The sequence below is a fragment of the Phocoena phocoena genome, chromosome 9 (assembly GCF_963924675.1).
Source record: "Phocoena phocoena chromosome 9, mPhoPho1.1, whole genome shotgun sequence".
In the NCBI taxonomy this organism is placed as follows: Eukaryota; Metazoa; Chordata; class Mammalia; order Artiodactyla; family Phocoenidae; genus Phocoena; species Phocoena phocoena.
Window position 1 is genome coordinate 19,549,196 of NC_089227.1, and position 12,829 is coordinate 19,562,024.

At 37.0% G+C, this 12,829-nt stretch overlaps 1 protein-coding gene across 2 annotated transcripts in view; it reads left to right on the forward strand.

The window, feature by feature from the left end:
* Positions 1–12,829, forward strand: part of RELN (reelin) — a 522,720-nt gene that overhangs the window by 314,864 nt on the left and 195,027 nt on the right. For both annotated transcript variants that reach the window (XM_065883760.1, XM_065883761.1), the window contains exon 11: positions 1,395–1,540. In XM_065883760.1, the coding sequence (XP_065739832.1) occupies positions 1,395–1,540 (146 nt within the window). The remainder of the gene's footprint in view (positions 1–1,394; positions 1,541–12,829) is intronic.

A 12,829-nucleotide genomic window follows, 5' to 3' on the forward strand; every position in this document is an offset into this window, starting at 1 on the left:
GTAATTTTTTAGAGCAAAGATTAGATATTATTATACTCTTATAAACCCCTTCCCTCCAGTACCTTCCTTAATGCTTACTACATCATGAGTTCTCCATAACAGATTAGTTAATTACCTGAAAGGCATAACCATATCATTCATTTATTCATGTATTGAATTACTCAACAAATATTTTTGAATTCCTACCATATGCCAAGCACTGTGCTAAAACCTGGAATACAGGGACATGACCCCTGCCCTGCAGAACTTACAGTCACTGGGCCCAACTGATACTCTCTGTCCAGTTATTTTTCTTCATTCCTATTTTAAGAGTATATCAAACATAAAAGAATGTTTGGTCTTTCATTTTTTAGCATTTCTCTATGTGTGACATTACCAAAAAATGATTAATGCAAAAACTTATCATATTTTTTAAAACTAAATACTCAGTTTACTCAGCTCCAGAGTTGGATCTTGCCTTTGACTGTTCACTTTAAGCTGAAAAAATGTAGGTTAAAAAAAAAGCATCACGGGCTTCCCTGGTGGCACAGTGGTTGAGAGTCGGCCTGCCGATGCAGGGGACACGGGTTCGGGCCTTGGTCCGGGAGGATCCCACATGCCACGGAGCAGCTGGGCCCGTGAGCCATGGCCGCTGAGCCTGTGCGTCCGGAGCCTGTGCTCCACAACGGGAGAGGCCACAACAGTGAGAGGCCCATGTACGCAAAAAATAAATAAATAAATAAAAGCATCACAAAAAATTATTTTTCTTTATTCTTTGTAAGCCTGGTGTTCTTTTGGAGAATAACAAAGTTTGTTGTTTATGAGCTCCTCCTTGGGGACATCATGCACTTCCTAGGTCTGGTCAGACACTTTTACTCAAAAGCTGGCTGAGAATATATGATCATATCAGGGATTACTTTGACCTTTTCTGTATTCCATGTTTTGATTAGCAAGCTATTCGGCTCATATCCCATTTATAGACAAATTGTGAAAGGCTTGAATGGCAAGCCAGAAATATATGGAATATTGAAAAGGTCAGTGTGATTTAGCCTGTATCCACAGTATTGAAAATATATGACACGTCATTATCACACTTAATTCCCACAACAAGGACTGTGGTAAAGATGGGAAATTATTCCAATTAAAATATTCTTGTTTCATACTGAAGGCTGAGGTGGCAAAGCTCAAATGGCCTCTTGACTCTTTTTTTGTGATAACTTAATAAGCTAGAGAGAAACTGTAATTGAATTAAACAAGACCAAAAAAAAAGAGGTAACAATTTCTTTTGATTTCGGAGTCCACCATAGAGGGAATAACATAATGAGTTTTCTAAAAACTCTAATTATACATGAGTAAGACAGATATAGCTACAAAACCAATTCAACAGACACCCCATGCTCTCTTTTTATCTACAGCATAGCTGTCAGTCAGATGGGAACTCCATTTATTTCCATGGAAATGAAGGCAGTGAGTTCAATTTTGCCACCACCCGGGATGTAGATCTTTCTACAGAGGATATTCAAGAGCAGTGGTCAGAAGAATTTGAGAGCCAGCCTACAGGGTAAGTAATTGTTATCTCCCATGCTGTGTATAGCACTTACATTTATTCCACTGGAAATATTTTAAATGCATCTTGTTAAATAGCAAAAGTATACTTAATACTGGTGATCCTTATCATAGACAAGCCAAAAGGGGTACACTTATGTTAAACATTCTTTATTAAGTAATCAACTGTTTTTATGCATACTAATTTTTGTGATTGCAAATACCTTTTAACTTCAGTTGAATCACTTATATCTCATCTTTGTTTCTTCAGCTTTTACTGGGAAAATGTGTTTTATTTTTCAATGCGTATAGAATATAAAATCTTTCCACTACTTTTATATTGAGACTTTCAGTTGTCTTCCTGGGGTCTGAGATTTATAGATGCTGTTACCTAATTTTCAGTGGAGTGTGGCTGTGATCTGTAAAAATTGATTTAGGGGGTAAAATTTAATCTTTGAGAGATTTTTAAAAATATTTTTAAATTTTTTAATTTTTGGCTGTGTTGGGTCTTAGTTGAGGTGTGTGGGCTTCTCTTAGTTGTGGTGTGCAGGCTCCAGAGCACGTGGGCTCTGTAGTTGTGGCACATGGGCTCTCTAGTTGTAGTGTGCAGGTTCTCTAGTTGTGGCATGTGGGCTTAGTTGCCCTGCAGCATGTGGGAATCTTAATTCCCTGACCAGGGATCAAACCTGCGTCCCCTGCATTGGAAGGGGGATTCTTAACCACTGGACCACCAGGGAAGTCCCTGAGAGATATTTAAAGAAAGAATATGGGGTTGAGGTTGAAACAATGAGGATGGTTTGGTGGTAGTATTTTCTGGCCATTCTGAACTATGTGACTTCTTCTGGGTCCAATGGCCCTAAGATATTTCCTATTAATTGAGTAGCACTTTCAGAAATTCAAGTTGAAAAAAATTAATAGGTTCAGAGAAACAAAATTCATAAGGTAGTATGAATTGGAAAGAAATTCTAGAAATTCTCTGGTTTGCACCTGGATTTTTTTTTTCAGTATACACTTGTAATCATAACACCAGGTCCTTACTGCTGTTTAGTGTATGTTTTCTAAGACTATGATGAAGATGAATGAAATTAACATAAAGTGTAATTTCATGATGGATATGAAATAGCAATAATTTACTGCTTAACTACGAGGAACTTTCCCAGAACACAACATTTGAGGTAGTCACATCCCTCTGATCTCAACAAATTCAATCAAAATTGGATGGGATTCTAAGTGTCAGAGGGGCGAGAAGGCCACTATTGATGACCTCTTGGGTTCCCCACTTCCTATGTATTGCCCAGAAACTGCATTTGGACCCAATAAAAGGGAAATCTGACCAGCAGCCTAAGCCACTGCTACTGCTGCTTGACCCTCTGCTGCCACATCAGGGTCTCTCACTGTTGAAAGCTAGATTTCTACAGCAGCTGACCCAGCCCTGCTCTTCCCCACCTCAGGGAAGTCCAGCTGTGGGAAGCCTCTGAAGGAGACTGACACTTTGAGGGACCCCACCCCCTCAAGGGTGCACTATTGACCTTTCCAAGCCTAGCAGTGATGCTCAAGCCCTTCAGTCCACAGAACCTTCTCTTTCAAGGTTCCTGTCACTCTTGAAGTCCCATGTCCAGTGTGGCTGTGGTGTCTCCTTGAGGGACCAGCAACCATTGTTCCTCTTTCTTGTGTCCAGGATCTCCCCAGGAACCTGGCTGCTTTCATTTGTAGCTCTTGTACTACATAGGGCTCATTCCACTCCCCTCAGAGACCCATGGGCTTTGATGGGGTCTAGAACTTTGACAATGCATGCCAAGTCTTCTTTACCTACCTTCTAGAGATAAAAGATCCATCACCAGCTTTACATCACCATATCAGTTCTTTCTTTCTGACCCCTGATATAAAAGACCAATTCAAATCACTTTCCTGATGATGGAGCTTAACTGCCTATGAGAGGGTCCCAAATTTTGAAGCACCAGAGACTCGTGACCTCCAGTCCTTCACCTCTCCAAGCTAATACCACCTATGCAGCAGTTGTAGGTCATTTTCTTCAGTGAGACCTACATCCTCTAGGAACACAAATGATGCCACAGTGTTGTCCAGATACCCAGTCACCATCCCACTAAAGCAGAGAGAGAAACACAAGCCTCCAGTGGTACCATTCTGATACATGCGTAAACCCTTTCCTGTTATTTATGTAGCTAGCTGGCTAGCTAGTTACCAAGTTATCTCCTTCCTCGAAGTCCTAATGTCCTCTTATTCTTTTGGGAAGAGATACAATTTATTTTTACCTATGGCCTTCATATCCACATATTCCCTCTCCTAGAATGCCCTCTTCTTTGTTTTAGCTTGCTGTATTATCAAAAATCATCTATAAAAGAACAAAAGAATGCTTACTGGATGGATTAATGGTCCATACAGCTCTCTGCTACTAACATTAGTGGAGACTTAGTACAAACACACACAAAAAAACCTTTATGAATTAAGCCTAGAAAGGAATAGATTTGATATTAGAAGAAACCAAGCACATTTTAGAAAATTAATGTACTAATCCAGAAAAATAGCTGGCAAAAAATGTATTCCAATTAACAGATCAGACATTCTGCTATCTCAGAGCACTACTGATGTGAGAATTTGTGGCTAAACCAAAATATTCATCTCCCAAAACAAACAAAATAAACTAAAAGTATTTATGCTTAAAAAAAGAGCTAAATTCAACACAGATACAGAGGAACATCAGAGCAAATTCCATTCGCTCAGTGACTCAGGTGGTTTCTTTGGCCACTTCTCAGTACTGAGATATATCAGGTTTTGGTCACAGATAAGAGGCCGATACTTTCAGGCTGTGACATTGTCAGCAGATTTCTGTTCCAATAACGTAGAATAATGTGCTCAACAAAAGCACCTGTGCCACTCTAATTAGAACACAATTAATTCACCTTAATTCTAAAAGCAGCTTAATTATTCTAGCAACCACACCTTAGGTTTATTTGTAGCTTTTCCCCTAGGATATCAGACCACACCGCCCCTCTCAGAACTACCTCATTTGTGCTCTCATCTGGTGAACCATTTATCCACATTGGCGTTATATTATTTAAAAAGGTATAAAAGGATAATGAGACTAGTGTTTTCTCTGTTTGGGGATGATGGTAAAATGCTGCTTTAATCCATAGCGTTGTATGTGAATGTGTGTGTGTGTGCCCCCTCTCCACATCCACGCATTCCCAAATGATGCTTTATTGATCTGAGAAAGAAAGCTGTTATAATAATTTATAATCAAAGCTCCAGGGAAAAAAATCCTGTCACAATCAAATTAACATGAAGCATTTTTACCTAGGGTACGAGCTGACAAAGAAACACAGATTAGGAACTTGGTAGTGAAATTCTTGTTGTGTTTTATCAGCCAGATTTACTGAATATTTGTCTCATTCCTCCCCTCAGCCATCACCACCCACAGAATTTATCATCAAAAGCTCACATGCTAAAATAGACATAAAACGTAGGTGGTAAATCCCCACTCTATTCAAGAGTGACCAATTAAATTGATTGGATTGTAGCTTTGAGGTCACTTTCTTTTAAGACAGAAAAATTAAATTATTAATATGGATATAATATTTTCATCTCGTTTAACTATAAGAATTATGAGAGAGGGCTTCTCTGGTGGCGCAGTGGTTGATAGTCCGCCTGACGATACAGGGGACAGGGGTTCGTGCCCCGGTCTGGGAAGATCCCACATGCCGTGGAGCGGCTAGGCCCGTGAGCCACGGCTGCTAAGCCTGCGCGTCCAGAGCCTGTGCTCCGCCACGGGAGAGGCCACAGCAGTGAGAGGCCCGCGTACCAAAAAAAAAAGAATTATGAGAGAGAAAAAAGAATATGCAGTCCTCTCTAATAATAGCTTCAAAACATTTCATATGAATGGAAAAAAAAGCCAGTATCATTATGACTTTTTTGGAAACCACTTTCCAAATATTCCTGTTTTCTTTCCATTTGAGTCAAATTATTTGATCTCAGATCACAAGGATGCAAAAGCTGTTTGCCTTTTACATCATAAAGCTGTATGTTGATAGGCTTATTTTAAGTGGGATTTTAAAGTTTCTTTTCTTTTTCCTAAAGACACATCTGTTACTTCAGCAAGAGAGAAACTTAAATAGATACACTGTTAATTTATGTGAGCCTTTCTGAACTTTGGCTTAACCTCACAAACACATCATTTAGTTAGCAACTACCATATCTCACCCATCTGAGGCTGTCTTTGGGTGGGAGGGGGCTTTGAAGAAAAACACATTACTAGAATATGGAATTTGTATACTTGTCTTTCATCCCAAATGAAAACATTGTATGTTTTTAACTATTCAGATAACTTTTAAAAATATCTGTTTTTTTGCTGTCACCAAAGTATTCATGTTAGAGAAGCTCCACACATGTAATGAATATTAAACTATTTTTTTGAAGTGTAGTTGATTTACAATGTTGTATTAGGTTCAGGTGTACAGCAAAGTGATTCAGTTATACATATATATATATATTCTTTTTTCAGATTTTTTTTTTTCTTTTTCTTTTTCCAGATTCTTTTCCATTATAGGTTATTACAAGATACTGAATATAGTTCCCTCTGCTACACAGTAGGACATTATTGTTTATTCTATATATAGTATTTTTTTAAAGATTATTTTGATGTGGACCATTTTTAAAGTCTTTATTGAATTTGTTACAATATTGTTTCTGTTTTATGGTTTGGTTTTTTGGCCACAAGGCATGTGGGATCTTAGCTCCCCGACTAGGGATTGAACCCACACTCCCTGCACTGGCAGGCAAAGTCTCAACCACTGGACCACCAGGGAAGTCTCTATATATAGTATTTTGTAACTGCTAATCCCAAACTCCTAATTTATCCCTCCCCACCTTTACCCTTTGGTAACGGTTTGTTTTCTATGTCTGTGAGTCTATTTCTGTTTTGTAAATAAGTTCATTTGTATCATTTTTTTAACTTCCACATATAAGTTATATCATATGACATTTGTCTATGACTTATTTCACATTATTATCATATGACATTTGTCTATGACTTATTTGTCTATTTGTCTATTATTTGTCTATTGTCTTATTTGTCTATTTGTTATCATTTGTCTATTATCACATTATCATATGACATTTGTCTATGACTTATTTCACATTATTAGTGTAATAATCTCTAGGTACATCCATGTTGCTGCAAATGGAATTATCTCATTTTTAATGGCTGTATAATTGAATATTAGACTATTGAATCAACACAGCATGCTCTAGTCTTCCCCACCTGCCCCAAATCCTTGGAAATTACAGAAAACAAGCAAATGAATCTATAATGACAACAGAGTGTGCCCTAATTGAGTCAGGAATTATGAAGTGTTGCACAAAAGAAGGAAAAAAAGTAGAGAGAGAAAGAGAGAGGAGAAAAGGATCTGATGGAAGGAGGAAACTATAACCCAAAACATATATTGAATGACACACTACAAAAGGGTCCTAGGTACTGGACACAGGAATCAGATGGGTCTCTGGAGTCCTGCTGTCGGGATTGCTAAGTAGGTGAGTCTTTGACTACACACACTTCTGTGCAGGCATGTCTGACCCTAGGAACAGACAATGAATGTGGACACTTGGAATGGAGAAGCAGGGCAATGCCAGGAAACTGGAAACCTCCAGGACCCCTATGGTACCCCCCACCCAAGGGCACATCTGCTCCCATTGGTGGGCATTTTTACACCAAAACTAAGGAAGAATAGCAGATACAAATCTAAGCAAATGGTCTAGAATCATCAAATCTGAGGAAAATCCACTCCATTAAAAAAAATTCATCAAACTAGAGAACTAAGAGCTGAGAAAATAGAAGTAGCAGAATAAACAAATGGAGATTTTATAAGAAATATAATTGATACCCTCAGAGAGAGAAGAGAGCATACAGCAGTTGTGAAATTAAAACAGATTTTGTGAGGAAAAAATAGAGATGTGAGAAATGAAAATATATGATTGTTGAAACAAATTTAATGGATTTTTTCCCTCTGAATATGAGCATTAGCATAGCTGAAGAACAAATTAATGAGCTGGAAATTTGAGTCTTGAAATCTTTCCAAAACTTAGGGTTATTGGATGTAAGAAAAAGAAATGTAAAGTGTACAGGGGAGATTGACACTTCTAACATTAGAAATAATAGGAATTCCAAAAGGAGGAAGGGTCAGAGGGAATATGTGGAATGAAATATTCAGAAATATAATTGAAGACAAGTTCCCAAGACTTAAAAAAGAAGAAGAAAGAAAAAGACATAGTTCCTATGAATGAAAATGTTTAGCAAGGTGGATGGAAAAATATCCAGTCCTAGACCATCAGGGAGAAACTTTAGAATGCAGAAAAAAGAGGAAATGCTAAAAGCTTCTAGATGAGATTCACTGTATAATACTTTCCTTAGTAACACTAAGCATAATTTTATAAAATGAGGCAGTTATCTTAATGTTATGAGAGAAAATTATTTGGAACATAACATTCCCCTCCAGTCAAATATCATTCAAGTATTGGGGAAAAATAAAAATTTTCAGACACACAGGGTTCAGAAAGTTTACTACTCCTGAATGCTCTCTGAAAGAATTACTAGAAGATGTATACCTGGAAATAAATCCAAGAGAAATATGATAGATTCAAGAAAGAGGAGTGAGCAAGGAAAAAAGTAAAGCTTGTAGTTCAGACTGAAAAAAGTATTGATTATTGAAAATTTTTAATAAAAAATTGGAATTAAAGCCCAGATGACCTCAATATGAGAGGTACAGAGGGAGACTGACAAGAAGAGAAGAAGAAGGGATTAAAATACTGCCAAAGTTCTTAACTTGCTTGGAGTGAGGATATAGATCTTGGATAACTCTTAATGTTAATAGAAACCTTTAAGGGTAAATATGTGTGCTAAAGAAAATAGATTAGACCAGAGGACAGACAGCAGAAGCAAGAAGAACTACAATCCTGCAGCCTGTGGAAAACAACCACATTCACAGAAAGATAGACAAGATGAAAAGGCAGAGGGCTATGTACCAGATGATAGAACAAGATAAAACCTCAGAAAAACAACTAAATGAAGTGGAGATAGGAAACCTTCCAGAAAAAGAATTCAGAGTAATGATAGTGAAGATAATCCAGGACCTTGGAAAAAGAATGGAGGCAAAGATGGAGAAGATGCAGGAATTAAAGAACAAACACCTAGAAGAATTAAAGAAGAAGCAAACACAGATGAACAATACAATAACTGAAATGAAAAATACACTGGAAGGAATCAATAGCAGAATAACTGAGGCAGAAGAATGGATAAGTGACCTGGAAGACAGAATGGTGCAATTCACTGCCATGGAACAGAATAAAGAAAAAAGAATGAAAAGAAATGAAGACAGCCTGAGAGACATCTGGGACATTAAATGCAACAGCATTCGCATTACAGGGGTCCCAGAGGAGAAGAGAGAGAGAAAGGACTGGAGAAAATATTTGAAGAGATAATAGTCAAAAACTTCCCTAACATGGGAAAGGAAATAGCCACCCAAGTCCAGGAAGCGCAGAGAGTCCCAGGCAGGATAAACCCAAGGGGAAACACACCGAGGCACATAGTAATCAAACTGACAAAATTAAAAACAAAGAAAAATTACTGAAAGCAACAAGGGAAAAATGACAAATAACATACAAGGAAACTCCCATAAGGTTAACAGCTGATTTCCCAGCAGAAACTCTACAAGCCAGAAGGGAGTGGCACGATATATTTAAAATGATGAAAGGGAAGAACCTACAAACAAGATTACTCTACCAGGCAAGGATCTCATTCAGATTTGACAGAGAAATCAAAAGCTTTACAGACAAGCAAAAGCTAACAAAATTCAGCACCACCAAACCAGCTCTACGACAAATGCTAAAGGAACTTCTCTAAGAGGGAGACAAGAGAAGAAAAGGACCTACAAAAACAAACCCATAACAATTAAGAAAATAGTAAAAGGAACATACATATCGATAATTACCTTAAATGTGAATGGATTAAATGCTCCAACCCCAAAACACAGGCTTACTGAATAGATACAAAAACAAGACCATATATATATATATATATATATATATATATATATATATATATATATATATATATATATATGCTGTCTACAAGAGACCCACTTCACACCTAGGGATGCATACAGACTGAAACCGAGGGGATGGAAAAAGATATTTCATGCAAATGGAACTCAAAAGAAAGCTGGAGTAGCAATACTCATATAAGATAAAAGAGACTTTAAAATAAAGAAGGTTACAAGAGACAGGGAAGGACACTACATAATGATCAAGGGATCAATCCAAGAAGAAGACATAACAATTATAAATATACATGCACCCATCATAGGAGCACCTCAATACATAAGGCAAATACGAACAGCTATAAAAGGAAATAGACAGTAACACAATAAAGGTGGGGGACTTTAACACCTCACTTACACCAACGGACAAATCATCCAGACAGAAAACTAATAAGGAAACACAAGCTTTAAATGACACAATAGACCGGATAGATTTAACTGATGTTTATAGGACATTCCATCCGAAACCAGCAGATTACACTTTCTTCTCAAGTGCATATGGAACATTCTCCAGGATAGATCACATCTTGGGTCACAAATAAAGCTTCAGTAAATTTAAGAAAATTGGAATCATACCAAGCTTCTTTTCTGACCACAATGCTATGAGATTAGAAATCAGTTACAGGGGAAAAATGTAAAAAACACAAACACATGGAGGCTAAACAATACATTAGTAAATAACCAAGAGATCACTGAAGAAATCAAAGAGGAAATCAAAAAATACCTACAGACAGATTACAATGAAAACACGACAATGCAAAACCTATGGGATGCAGCAAAAGCAGTTCTAAGAGGGAAGTTGATAGCAATAGAAGCCTACGTTAAGAAACAAGAAACATCTCAAATAAACAATCTAACATCACACCTAAAGGAACTAGAGAAAGAAGAACAAACAAAACCCAAAGTTAGCAGAAGGAAAGAAATCATAAAGATCAGAGCAAAAATAAGTGAAATAGAAACAAAGAAAATAATAGCAGAGCTCAATAAAACTAAAAGCTGGTTCTTTGAGAAGATAAACAAAATTGATAAACCGTTAGCCAGGTCATCAAGAAAAAGACGGAGGGGACTCAAATCAATAAAATTAGAAATGAAAATGAGAAGTTACAACAGACACCGCAGAAATACAAAGCATTCTAAGAAACTACTATAAGGAACTCTAGCCAATAAAATGGACAACGTGGAAGAAACGGACAAATCTTTAGTAAGGTATACGCTTCCAAGACTGAAACAGGAAGAAATAGAAAATATGAACAGACCAATCACAAGTAATGAAATTGAAACTGTGATTAAAATTCTTCCAACAAACAAAAGTCCAAGACCAGATGGCTTCACAGGTGAATTCTATCAAACATTTTAGAGAAGAGCTAACACTCACCCTTCTCAAACTCTTCCAAAAAAGTTGCAGAGGAAGGAACACTCCCAAACATTCTATGAAGCCACCATCACCCTGATACCAAAACCAGACAAAGATGCTATAAAAAAAGAAAATTACAGACCCCTATCACTGATGAATATAGATGCAGAAATCCTCAACAGAATACTAGCAAACAAAATCCAACAACACATTAAAAGGATCATACACTATGATCAAGTGGGATTTATCCCAGGGATGCAAGGATTCTTCAATATACACAAATCAATCAATGTGATACACCATATTAACAAATTGAAGAATAAAAACCATATGATCATCTCAATAGATGCAGAAAAAGCTTTTGACAAAATTCAACACCCATTTATGATAAAAATTCTCCAGAAAGTGGGCATAGGAGGAACCTACCTCAACATAATAAAGGCCATATGTGACAAACCCACAGCAAACATCATTCTCAATGGTGAAAAACTGAAAGCATTTCCTGTAAGGTCAGGAACAAGACAAGGATGTCCACTCTCACCACTATTATTCAACATAGTTTTGGAGGTCCTAGCCACGACAATCAGAGAAGACAAAGAAATAAAAGGAATACATACTGGAAAAGAAGAAGTAAAATTGTCACTGTTTGCAGATGACATGATACTATACATAGAGAATCGTAAAGATGCCACCAGAAAACTACTAGAGCTAATCAATGAATTTGGTAAAGTTTCAGGATACAAAATTAATGCACAGAAATCTCTTGCATTCCTATACACTAAAGATGAAAAATCTGAAAGAGAAATGAAGGAAACACTCCCATTTACCACTGCAACAAAAAGAATAAAATACCTAGGAATAAACCTACCAAGGGAGACAAAAGACCTCTACTCAGAAAAGTATAAGACACTGATGAAAGAAATCAAAGATGAAACAAACAGATGGAGAGATATACCATGTTCTTGGATTGGAATAATCAACATTGTGAAAATGACTATACTAGGCAGAGCAATGTCCCTATCAAATTACCAGTGGCATTTTTCACAGAACTAGAACAAAAAAATCTTAAAATTTGTATGGAGACACAAAAGACCCCGAATAGCCAAAGCAGTCTTGAGGGAAAAAAACGAAGGTGGAGGAATCAGACTCCCTGACATCAGGCTATACTGCAAAGCTACAGTAATCAAGACAATATGGTACTGGCACAGAAACAGAAATATAGATCAATGGAACAGGATAGAAAGCCCAGAGATAAACCCACGCATCTATGGTCAGCTAATCTGTGACAAAGGAGGCAAGGATATACAATGGAGAAAAGACAGTCTCTTCAATAAGTGGTGCTGGGAAAACTGGACAACTACATGTAAAAGAATGAAATTAAAACACTTCCTAACACCATACATAAAAATAAACTCAAAATGGATTAGAGACCTAAATGTAAGACCGGACACTATAAAACTCTTAGAGGAAAACATAGAAAGAACACTCTTTGACATAAATCACAGCAAATCTGTTTTGATCCACCTCCTAGAGTAATGGAAATAAAAACAAAAAAAAAAATAAATGGGACCTAATGAAACTTAAAACTTTTGCAAAACAAAGGAAACTATAAACAAGATGAAAAGATAACCCTCAGAATGGGAGAAAATATTTGCAAATGAATCAACGGAGAAAGGGTTAAACTCCAAATCATATAAACAGCTCTTGCAGCTCAATATTAAAAAAACAAGCAACCCAATCCAAAAATGGGCAGAAGACCTAAATAGACTTCTCTCCAAAGAAGACATACAGATGGCTATGAAGCACATGAAAAGCTGCTCAACATCACTAATTATTAGAGAAA